Source organism: Haliotis asinina, chromosome 15 (assembly GCF_037392515.1).
Source record: "Haliotis asinina isolate JCU_RB_2024 chromosome 15, JCU_Hal_asi_v2, whole genome shotgun sequence".
In the NCBI taxonomy this organism is placed as follows: domain Eukaryota; kingdom Metazoa; phylum Mollusca; class Gastropoda; order Lepetellida; family Haliotidae; genus Haliotis; species Haliotis asinina.
This window is the reverse complement of record NC_090294.1, coordinates 50,820,871-50,833,474: the sequence shown is the minus strand read 5'-3', so window position 1 is coordinate 50,833,474 and position 12,604 is coordinate 50,820,871. Positions and strand designations below refer to the sequence as shown.

Sequence of the window (12,604 nt, the reverse complement as noted above, 5' to 3'; positions counted from 1 at the left end):
GAATTCAGGTACAGGTATTTAAAAGTCGAAGGGAGCACAGAACCTGTATCATCTGAAATAGAGCAGATATTTGTTTAATTCTTGTGAAGTCGTTTAATTCGGTTCACGGACTTCGACACAGTCAAATGTACCGTTGTCTTGATTTCTTATTTCAGTCTTACTTAACAAGAGAAGCCAGTACTGATTCAGGTGACTGTCAATTAGCCAAGAATAAATCCAGTGGTAGTGAGTAAATTCAGTTTACGCTACCGACAGTCCAGCAATATCGACAGAAATAGGGTTCACACATTGCACATACGTGGGGACTTCGAAGGCGGATCTTGGGTTTGACGAGTGAGCGCTTTAACCACTGGGCCCCTAAATCCAGGTGTGATTAATACTTATGTGTAATGAGCATTGACGGGTTATTAAGCACTGAAAGTTAATGTACAAAGCTATTTGATCTTTTGTATGGCGGGATCCTGCTGGGCCGCTCACAGGTACACAGGTGTTCCATCATCTGTTGTTGAAGGTGTCTTGATCCTGTTGTAGTGGCCTCTGTTCTAAGGGTTCTAGTCAAAATGGCCTCAAAATATTCATATCAAAATGGCCACAAAAAAGTAAAAATGACCACAAACTCCTTGTCATAATGGCCATACCAAAAAGTCCAAATGGCCATACACAGATTTTTAATATTCATAAAATTTTCCCATGTTGCATTATTTGATATCAAGGTGTAAATATGACCAAAAAATTATATCAAATAAAACGTGATGTTTATTACAAATCAAGGGAGTAGTGCACTTTACAGGGCGCACTTTTCCCGATTTTTTTCGGATGGATATACTCGCACCAAAGGTAAGCCAACCCTAACCTTTACTCACTAACCCTAAGGATCTAGAAAGGGGGAGCCCAAGGGCTAAGTATACAGCAGTGCGCTCATTAGCAAGCCCTCAGCAGTCCCCGGGTAGCGCGCCCGGTAAACTGCACTCTAGCCCAAATCAACAAATCATATTTGCAACAAATAACAAGACATCATCGACTGAAAACCAAAGTGTTCTATGTAACTTAAACTTAATTTATATTCCAAACGCTTAGGAAAAGCGCATGCATCCATCCAAACATTCTCAGTTACTCCCAGCTACCCTTAAACAACTGTTGAACAAATCTTTAAAACAACATACAAAATACTGAAGCGTCTACAAAACAATAAAATAACAGCAGCAAATGCAAATGAAATGGGATAACGAGGTAACTAATTAATCTCATTAGTTACTCCCAGTTACCCTCAATACAGAAGCGTCTACGGGATAACGAGGTAACTCATTAGTGACTGAGTGGGTCTCCCTTACTCTCGTCAGTGACTGAGTGGGCCGGTCATTTGTTGATTATGTAATAGGGTAGTGGCTCACTCCATGAATATACCTTCCAAACATTTCCGAATTTCGTACCATTTATCAGAAGGTAGAACAACACCTCAGCTTTAATATTATAAGCATAACTCATTTTTTTCAAAAAGTTCACTTGGAACATTTTCTTGTTTTTCAGTCCACAATGTAATGTAGGGTGTTTCTTCATGTCCATGCACTTTTGTACTGGATTGTCAGGATTAATTAATTAACGAGGCACCTCTGGATTCACAGCTTAATTAAGGTTACACAATGCATGTAATTACATGTTGATTAGTAATTAATTTGTCAAGTGGTCATTTTTTAAATACATAAAATACATCATATTTGGGATCTTACCTACGACTTTACTTGTGCCTCCTGAAGTGTGGTGAAGAGCCCTTGGCAAAGGTGTCCTGGCCCTGGATTACAGCTGTATGAAAGTGCGATTGTTATATAATATGGAAAATGTATGTCCAATTTGACCATTTTGACCTGTGTTGTTTTTGGGTTTTTTGTTGTTCTGTTTTGTTATACCTCTTCCCAGTTTTGCCAATTTGAGGGGTCATTACACTGTATCTAAGCGGGTTTTCCTCTTAACCTTCAGCATGGCAACTCAGTAGACGGAAGACCCGGGTTCGATTTGTCACACAGGTGCAATGTGTGAAACCATTACTGGTGTCCTCCGCCGTGATATTGGTGGACTACTGCTAAAAGCGGCGTAAAATCCACCGTGCTCACTCACTCACTCATTCACCCTCAGCCCATGCTTGTCCCAACACGCACTAGAAGATCAAGTCACGCACAGCCCATGCTTGTCCCAACACGCACTAGAAGACCAGTGCCCACTTGCACAAAGCGATCTTAGCGCTACAATGATTGTAATTCCCATACTCCAACATAGGCTAAGACAGTCGTAGCGCTAAGGTCGCTTTGTGCAAGTGGACCCAGGTCACCCTCACCCCATGCTTGTCCCAACACGCACTAGAAGACCAGGTCTTCCTCAGCCCATGCTTGTCCCAACACGCACTAGAAGATCAAGTTACCCGCAACCCATCCATACAAGCAGAAGAACATGCGTCACCCGCACCCTCGTTGTACGTTATGGGGCGCTTCTGTCATTCACGGTGGTATTTGTGGGGAGCTTCAGTGAAGTGGTTCTTGGTGATAGATCATTTTACAATAAGTAATGATACACCGTATATTTTGCATATTCTATCAACGAAAGTGCTTGAAAAGGTTGTAGGGATTCGATCCCGGGCAAACGCTTAACACTAAACTATCATGCCAATTTTTTTATCTGATACTCACATGGGTTCAGTCAATATCGTTTTTCAGCTCCCATTTTTGAGGAAGTGGGTACGTAAAAAGTAAGGTTTAAGCAATACTCACTCACCCACTTCAGTGACTGACATCACGAGCATCGACCTACGCAACTGAGATGCGTTGACATGCATCAATAACCAGCGAGCCTGGCCACCTGATCCCGTCAGTCGCCTTTTACGACAAGACAATCCCAACACGGATCCTCTCGAGTCACCTACATATGCCAAAAAATGTGTATCGACAAAGCAGAAAACATAAGTGTTGATAATACCTGACGTCCCCCCGGGTTGTTCCATATTTTGTCAGCGCTACACCCGTGAGTTTCACCAAATACGTATGTGGTGCCTTTAAGGGCACCACATACGTAATTAAACGTCTGAGATCCGCATGCTTCAAGATGAAACTATGTGACATATCAAGAAAACTGTGCAGCCAAATCCAAACCCACTCAGTCACAGCCAGGCGTATTTAGTACTAGGACAGTCGGAGTGTAAGTATCACAAGGTATGCACCTCTCATCATTCACTCACTCACAGAGAAGTAGCTAGAAACAGGGATAACCTGCAACCTGTATAGAGCCTCCCTGCTATAAATTACGCTCGGCGTTAAATTATAAAATGTTCACATACTCGACCGGATATTTCCATTGAAAATACCTCCAGATACTGGCGTGTCTTTGTTTATAAATACAAGTGCGGTATGTTCAGCCCACTGATGATTAAAACATACGTGGTTATCTTCGTGACTACCCACAAGGGTCCGTATGGTCACTCCGTGGTACACTGCCCATATCACTGACGGTCCCCTAATCCAACGTGGTCCCCAGTCAGACGATAACTGGGATAACCTATACAACAGAGTTAGTTTCACTGAGCATTCAGAACGCGGTAGGCATTAAATAGCACGCATTCCTGATGGATTACGTTTTGATCAGATACTATTTTAACCATCAAAATGTTACACATACATTTTTTTTAAAAAATGAAGATCACATCATGCAGTTTTTAGTTTTTAGTATAAGTTTATACATTCTCCATGAAAGAAAGCAACGAATGTATATGGACCCGCAAGGTGGAAAATACCTTTTATACACAGTGTCCAAGTATTTGATTGCGAGCTTGTGGTATCTTACAGATTTTTTTGTCACCAGGCAAAGTCATGATGATGAAATTAAAGTTTTTTGCTTTAAAAGCCGATTAGCACGCGAGTCTGTGGCGTGAATTACCTCCCTTTGTAACTATTCCTCTTGTGAGGTGCAAAATTGCACATACCAAAATAATCAACATGGCTTCCTCTTTGACCGAGGGCAGCTGAATGTGATTTGAAATTTGAAGATATTTGATACTATAGAGTACCACGGATGTTTTGATGTAAAAGGTTTGATAATAAGACATTTTGTGACCTTGGACGTGTGGTTGTCGGTGACAAATCTTGTCTGTGTCTGGCAGATTTAACGATTCAATGTAAGCTTCATAATTTGATGGCGTCAGAACGGTGTCATTCTAGGGAATATTGATTAAATAATCAATCCTGGAGACAGTGGTTTATTGTCCCTGTATACACCAAACACCATCAATTATGCCAGATTTGTCCACCATGTTTTTATCGTTGTAAAACTGTAAGAAAGGGATATTTCTACTCGAATTTCATGGTCATTTTGACATTTTGAGGATCACGTGAAAGCACATGGCGCCATTTTGATTGACCTGGAGCCAGACATCGTCATTTCTACAAACATGTGGTTGGATTGCTGGGACAAATCACTGTGGAAAATATATATTGAGAGGTGTCTTGTTTCAAACACTGGACCATGCTGTCAGATTTTTTTTACGTCTAAAGGGGAGTAACTCTTGATTGTCTGCTCATGACTGCGTGTTATCTGAACAATACTATGAATGTTACTCTTGTCAGTGTGTGACAGTATATACTGTTGGTGTGACATTTTGTTTGTTGTGAATTTTAAGTAATACATATTTTGTTGATAATTCTGTTTTGTGCCTAAGAATGTACGATTGGATTCAAGATCATGAAGATGTAATTTGACATGTGATTTCACAACTTTTGTGTATCATCTGATGTCATATGACTTGGTGTATAGGTCTTCACGTTTTTAATCGTTTGCTGAAGTTGTGATATTGTGCCAGGAAATGTAAATAATTTCTGATGATAATATTACATCTGGACAGTTTAGATCTCATGTTTCAGAGCCAGATTTTGGTGGTAGACATAATATACATGTGCATTTCAAAATAGGAGATAGAAATTGTGTTTTGATACCTGTCTAGATTTTTTTTAGTTAGATTTGGATCCTAGTGCTTAAGCACTGTTCCATATTGATTGATGATATTTATAATGATAGCCTGATAGCATATTATTTTGAATCAACAACTCTTTCTTATGTTTAAGACTCTAGTCATTAAACCTTGACAAGTTGAACAAAGTAAACATACTAAAAGCAAACATACAAAGAAACAAACCCAAAGGTTGCTAAGTTGATGTAAGTTAATGCCCCAGGGCTTCTAGGTGTTAGAGATGAACTCTGTTCCTTCGTATTGTCTGCCTTGATACCGTACATCAGTCTTCATAGTGAACCACGTCACTGGGTAAATACTGATGATGTCATCAGGCTGCTACTTGTAGGCATCTCTGTTTGGTCCCCCAAATTACATAACAGTAACAAATTTTGTGTAGATTCTGTGTTCAGCTCCTGTGGACATAGTTAAGGTTTTGTCAGTGTTAATCTTACAGCAAGGAAGGGGAACAAGGTGAAAGATATTTCTCCATGTGGAAATCATGTTCCTGTCATCATCACCCAGGTGTATCAGGAAGGAAAGAGGAATTGTAGGAGTTACCAAATTTTAACAGTGTGATCTATGATTTGTTAATTTGGGTAAGTGCTGTGCAAGTGTAGCAATTTATCTAATTCAGAGGTCCAGATAAGCTTTATATCCAGGTGAAATATGCATAAAAAATTTTCAGTTGTGAATTGAAAAATAATTTTTCCATACCAATTATGCATTAAAAATGTTAGATATGCAAAAAGTTTAAATCGTGTACAGGATATATTAATGAAAATCTCTTGCATAATGAAAAAAGACATTGATTGCTATCAAAAGTTGTACTTTTAGTACAGGGCTGGTGTTGGACTGTCAATACTGGATGAGTGAGTTTAAATCATTTCCATTGAAGTTGGTTTTGCTTAGGTGTGAGTGAGTGAGTGAGTTTAGTTTTACGCCGCTTTTAGCAGTATTCCAGCAATATCACAGCTGAGGACACCAGAAAATGGGCTTCACACATTGTACCCGTGTGGGGAATCGAACCCAGGTCTTCGGTGTGATGAGCGAACGCTTTAACCACTAGGCTACCCCACTGCCCAGGTTTTGCTTAGGTATAACATAAGGCAGCACATACCTGCTTAGTAAACTTACTCAATGATAGATGCTTAGGTGAGTAAAACCATCGAAATACCCACATATTTCAAAGCAGTGGATAACGGAAAATGAAATACCCACTCAACATAACAAGCACTCCAAAAAAATACCTGGAGCTCTCCTAATTGTGTGTGATGGATGTAGATTGTAGAGTCTTCAAACTTCTTCACTTTCCTGATGTATTGTGTGTTATTTCTCATAGTGACTGACTAAGGTCAGGTCTATTTTAACCATCAAAATGTTACACATACATTTTTTTTTAAAAATGAAGATCACATCATGCAGTTTTTAGTTTTTAGTATAAGTTTATACATTCTCCATGAAAGAAAGCAACAAATGTATATGGACCCGCAAGGTTGAAAATACCTTTTATACACAGTGTCCAAGTATTTGATTGCGAGCTTGTGGTATCTTACAAATTTTTTTGTCACCAGGCAAAGTCATGATGATGAAATTAAAGTTTTTTGCTTTAAAAGCCGATTAGCACGCGAGTCTGTGGCGTGAATTACCTCCCTTTGTAACTATTCCTCTTGTGAGGTGCAAAATTGCACATACCAAAATAATCAACATGGCTTCCTCTTTGACCGAGGGCAGCTGAATGTGATTTGAAATTTGAAGATATTTGATACCATAGAGTACCACGGATGTTTTGATGTAAAAGGATTGATAATAAGACATTTTGTGACCTTGGACGTGTGGTTGTCGGTGACAAATCTTGTCTGTGTCTGGCAGATTTAACGATTCAATGTAAGCTTCATAATTTGATGGCGTCAGAACGGTGTCATTCTAGGGAATATTGATTAAATAATCAATCCTGGAGACAGTGGTTTATTGTCCCTGTATACACCAAACACCATCAATTATGCCAGATTTGTCCACCATGTTTTTATCGTTGTAAAACTGTAAGAAAGGGATATTTCTACTTGAATTTCATGGTCATTTTGACATTTTGAGGATCACTCCAAAAAAATACCTGGAGCTCTGCTAATTGTGTGTGATGGATGTAGATTGTAGAGTCTTCAAACTTCTTGACTTTCCTGATGTATTGTGTGTTATTTCTCATAGTGACTGACTAAGGTCAGGTCTAGTGCAAGTAAGATCTGGTGTTCATTCTAAGTTTTTTCTGGCCTAATAGACAAGTGATTATGGGTGTCTTTGGAATGTTTTTCTTTCCATGGTAAGGTACACATTTGGCATGGAAATTGTTCTCAAGAAAAGACCTGGAAGAGTGATTTTGCACAGATGTATCCATGGTGGAAATTTGTTTTAGAAGTTAATTTATTGTTTGTGTGATGATGTTTGTTGCATAGGTTGAAACAACCAGGCCACAAAGGCTGATGAAGGTTGTTGTGTGTTTCAGATGGGTTGAACAATGTCGGAGGACCAGCCTCACCCACCAAGCAATGAAGCGAAAGGTAACCCGGGCCAGGGTGCTGTTGCCCGTCTTCTTCTGGCGAGTTCAATGATTGCCCAGGAGGAGGCAAGACGGGATGGCAGCAACCCTCACGACAAGCCCATGGAGGTGGTGGAACACCGCCCAGCACGGCTTGACTGCCGCATGCTGGACAATAACAGCCTAACGGATGGTACCACACCCCCAGGCGACCTCAATGGAGGTCAGAACGACCTCTCCCCCGATGTCTACATCACATACCCTCCGTCATCGTCAGGTTTGAACCCCTCCGGTAGACTTTATAACTGTAGATTCTGCAATTTCTCCACTGTGACGTACTCTCATCTACAGCTTCATATGCCCAAACATGGAGGTTTGTGGATTTCAGCCCCTCTCATGTACCCATCCTCAGAATTGAAATATATAGAGGTGGCAACTCTGGAACTAAGACACAGTCCAAGCTTGAAGTTAGAGAGGAAATCAGAGAATAATTTATCTGGAAATTCAAGATGATACATGTATATCTAAATGAGGTTAAATATTGTAATTAATAACCAGGGCCCATATTTTTGAAGCTGTCTTAGTGCTAAGTCTTAAGTGCCATTAACATTAAGTTGTGACTGTCTTAGCGCTAAGAGAACCTTTAAAATCTAGGCCCAGGTCTTGAAATTATATGTATTTGAAGGTAAGAATTATAGATCAAAACTTGAGAATAGAAATGGTCAAAATTAGATTGATATCTCTAGACTCTAAGCGTCTAAGAGCACTTACAATGTTTCTTAGTGTATGGAGAGGTAGGGAAGCTATTTAGAGGATAATTAGACATTCCTAATGATCTTTTTGGTTGTTCTAAAAGTTTAAGTCTTTTTAGCTAAATCTTACTTTTATGGCCATGAAAAAGGTGTGCCTTAAGTGGTCAATGCATTTGCAGAAGGCTTGTCACATGTTTCTGCATGTTTTGATACTTCAGTTAGGAAATGAGATATATTGTAATCATTCAACTGAGTACTGATATGATAGATATCACAATACCAAAGTGATATCCAGTCAAATCCTGATGGGTCGAATTGCTGGGTACCAAGTAATAAATTTGATCCAGCAATGTATTAGAGACATAGGCATGCCTATGATGGTAGAAAAAATGGTCGGAGCCGACAGGTACTTTGTGTTATGCATAGTATTCAAGATGCTGGCATTCGACTCATTGATATTTGATCGTACGTTGCGTTCCTTTAGTCGTAACATGGAGATTGCAATGCTTGGGTCATGATGTGTGTGTGTATGTTTCATGGTACTTCACTCATGATCAAAGCAATGTTTTAGTAACTTCATGATTTATGGTAATTGAATCATAGGGTGATGTGTGATAAGACAAGTAGATTATTTTTCAGAGTTCTTTCCCCTCGACATGCAACTAACTGATGATAATTTTATAAATGTGATAATGTGCAAATGATGAATCCATAAAGGAGGTTGTTACAAGATAACTATAAAGCTGTAGTAGATGATCTTGAAATGGTTCCATTGCATCTCTATTCATTATGATGCATATGCTTGACATTCAGTGTTTAGGAGGACTGTACATATGATATCAAGTAATTCATCAAATGAAGAAAGAAGGTAATTTTCTTCCTGTGTGGGCTTGTATGTGGGAATAGTGAAGTGATACTGATAAGGTCGACACTGAGGCTGGCTTTAATGAACACCTGTTCGCTTATTAAGGTCTACAACACATATGATTCTACATGTTGTGTCGGAATCTCATAAGAATTTGAGGCCCATGACAAATAACTAGAGAATTTTACAGTTCAGTGGCTGTCAGATGCAGCAAACCCAATAAGATTTAATTTTTACACATGAGGAGGGTTATTTTTGTTCCTGTTAGTGATCAGAGTGACTGTGGTTAACGGTTCATTCATGATGGCAGGTTAGAGTTAGGGTCATGTGAGGGGAAGTATACCAGAAGCAATATTTCATTAGCACTTGTATGTTTCAGGTTTGAAAGCCCTCAAGTGTCCCATGTGTGACTACTCCACGAATGACAAGAGCAACTTCCGCCGCCACAAGCGACTTCATATGAGGAACAACCCTGCCACCGTTTTACGGTGTGGCAAGTGTGACTTCTCCACTGTGTTGCCGCGTAAAATCCGTGAACACTACAGCCAGGACCATGGGGAGGACTACGGTCCGCCATTGCCGCCAATGCAGGAGGCCACAGCACTCAGAATCCAGACATACGGAGACAACCACTTCGGAGGTCGCCATATGGAAATCCCTCATAACCAATGCACCCAGACCGCTATGCCTGTTGGTACGATTCACACGTTACTTGGGGCAGCTCCTCCCAGCATGCAGTTTGCCCGTGCCGAACCACAGATATTGACTAACTGCGTCACTCAATATCGGCCCTATGAGGTTCCCGCTCAGCGGGTTGCGCAAGAAAATCACATGGCATCAGATTACTTGAGATCCATTGTGTCAAACATCATCACAACCCATCACACACCTCGTGTGCCAGCCACAAGTACTATCACGTCATCAAGCTTCTACCTTCCACCTCCTGTAGAATCGTCACAGGGATTATCTCCCCTTAATCACCCTTTAACAAGGCAGCAACAAGGGGAAGAATCATCAGAAGAGGAGGTGAAGGTGAAGGTCGAGCCAGTAGATTGTGACGGAGCATCAGATGTGTCGAGTTCAGCTACACCTGTGCGTAGCAATGCGCCCAGACACATGGAAGCACAAACGACACAAAGACTCTCAATGGAAACGTTGGAACCAGCTCCTGCTGGAGATCGCAATAATGAAGCAACGCCATCTGGTGAACAGGCAATTAATAACGTCAAATCAACTGAGGCAGTAAGGCCTCAGAACGAGGTTCGCTCATCAGTTGAGTCACATGATATTCGACCATCAGTTATACCTCGTGACATTCGCTCAATGGTAGATATTCATGAAAACAGACCCATCATTGAAACTCGTGACTTACATCCAGTGTTTGACTCACGTGACGTTCATTCAGCTATGGAAGCACGTGATATCCGACAGGTGATTGACCCCCGGGATGTAAGAGGGGGGCTTGACGTTCACTTCGCAAACAGACATATCAAAACTGAAATGTCAAATATTGGTATACAGTGTACACTGCCTGCAGTAAAAACTGAAAATGCTTCAGTATCAAATGACAATTATGATCGTCGGCGTCCACGAATGTTTCTGGTTGAGAGGTCTGTTCAGTGTGAATTGTTGTCATCAGTTAGACGAATATCTTCAACACGTCTTGTGTCCGACACAAACGAAGGTGACCAGACACTACTGAGGCCAGGGTCAAAGTGCACTCATTGTGGCGTGACATTTGAAGATGAGGTTCTGTTTTCGATTCATATTGGTTGCCATAGTCACACTGATCCGTTTGTGTGTAATGTGTGCGGCAAACAATGCTATAACAAATACGGTTTCTATTCTCACATCATGAGAGGTCATCAGCTGTAAATAACCATCTGTTGCCATGGATACACGTTATTTATAGCTAGTCTTGTTTCGATAACGTCTGCCCTTCCAAACATCCAGGGCTTTTGTCACATCTTGAGAGTTGGTGGAAAAGTTGTTTCATTTTCCTTGTAATCCTTGTAAACTATATGCAGATACTTGCCTCATATTTCTGATGCAGGCTCTACAGATACCAGGGAAAGGAATGATATTCCTTTGGTTATTTTATATAAAATGTCCATAATTTTCATGTTTCTATTCTAAATCATTTATCTTGTATGAATCTGAAACCACTTTGAAAAATGGCAGATTAGGATTAGTGATTAAGATTAGGAATACCCTTATGCTTGTATCCATGGCAACGTGTGTAGTTTGTTATCAACTTGGCTGTCTTGAAGTGACAGCCTGAAGACCTGAAGCTTGACAAGAAGTGTGATAAGAAGCATGACATGTATTTTTATCAGAATGCAAGTAACCTTGACAAAGTTGGAGACTTTGAGAAGAAACTTGCTGCATGAGGTACCAAATCCATAGAGAATGTGTTTCATACTTGTTCATATTGGTTAGATATTTCAGTTTTGGTATTTATCTTCTATTTTAAAGAACTTAGAACTGTGAGAATTGAGATATTGCAAGTATATAAGATGTTGATTATAATCTCTGTTGATTTAATTACTCATGCTGCAAAGGAATTTGATAGTTCTTCCAACAAGTGTTTTCTCAGCATCCGTTTTTGTGAAGGTTGCTCTGTTGAACCTGATCAGTAGTCTCTGGTAACCATGGTTCCCTGATCACAGTTGATGACATCCTCTTCTGAAGCCCAGGTTGTCAGAATGTCATTGTTGATGCAACCAGAATGTTTCCAACCACATGTGTATTGGCTGCACAGTTTTGACTTCTAAAGTACTGTTGGTAATCAAAAAAAAAAGATGTTTTTTGGCTGTTGCTCTCTATTTACACAACTGCAATTAGGATTTGTCAAAATAACTCCCTTTGGCCTAACTGGGCATTCAGTGGAATGAGTGAGAGGTTATTCAGAAAAACGTGTTTTCTCGTAAAACCTGGCAAAACTTAGGAAAAGTACGACTAGCTGATGAAAACACTAGATCAGACTATAGATGGCAGTTACGTCACTCAGACATGTAAATTGTAGAGATAAATGTGAAAAATAAATTGTAGAGATAAATGTGAAAAAAAACCCAGTTTATTCCTATTTCTGACAGTACTTTAATATTAGCAATTAGTATTGTTACCATGGTTACGAGAAGATGGATGCTCCGGCAGGACTTCAGTTGATGTAGGTGAGTTGAACACATGACTTAACTTTAACCACCACAGCCAGGTATTGAGGCAGCAGGGAGGAGATTAGAATTGCCTCCTGAAGAGGCTGTTGAAAAAGCCTCCCAGCACAACTTGCAATCTTTTGCTATGTTGATTTAACACTAAGTGTCTTTTATATTACATTTGTTCTTTCATAACTCTATGTTCTGTACGTACTTAAATATTTTCAAAATATTTATTAACGTTTTTCTTTGTGGTGGACAAGTGTCTTGTTGCTGTTGCATTTACAGAATATTTTGTAATTTCAGTATATAGTT

The 12,604-nt window shown here is 39.9% G+C and overlaps 1 protein-coding gene across 2 annotated transcripts; it reads left to right on the top strand.

Moving 5' to 3' along the window:
- Positions 1–3,965: 3,965 nt before the first annotated feature.
- LOC137265578 (ikaros family zinc finger protein-like) lies at positions 3,966–12,204 on the top strand. Of its 2 annotated transcripts, none has more exons than XM_067800997.1 (3): positions 3,966–4,070; positions 7,485–7,890; positions 9,514–12,204. In XM_067800997.1, exons 2-3 carry the CDS (start codon positions 7,497–7,499, stop codon positions 11,007–11,009), a joined length of 1,890 nt encoding a protein of 629 aa, XP_067657098.1. In that variant the 5' UTR covers positions 3,966–4,070; positions 7,485–7,496; the 3' UTR covers positions 11,010–12,204. The 2 variants fall into 2 exon arrangements, with proteins under 2 accessions (XP_067657098.1, XP_067657099.1); XM_067800998.1 differs by having other exon boundaries at positions 7,485–7,794; positions 9,514–11,984.
- The last annotated feature ends 400 nt before the right edge of the window (positions 12,205–12,604 follow it).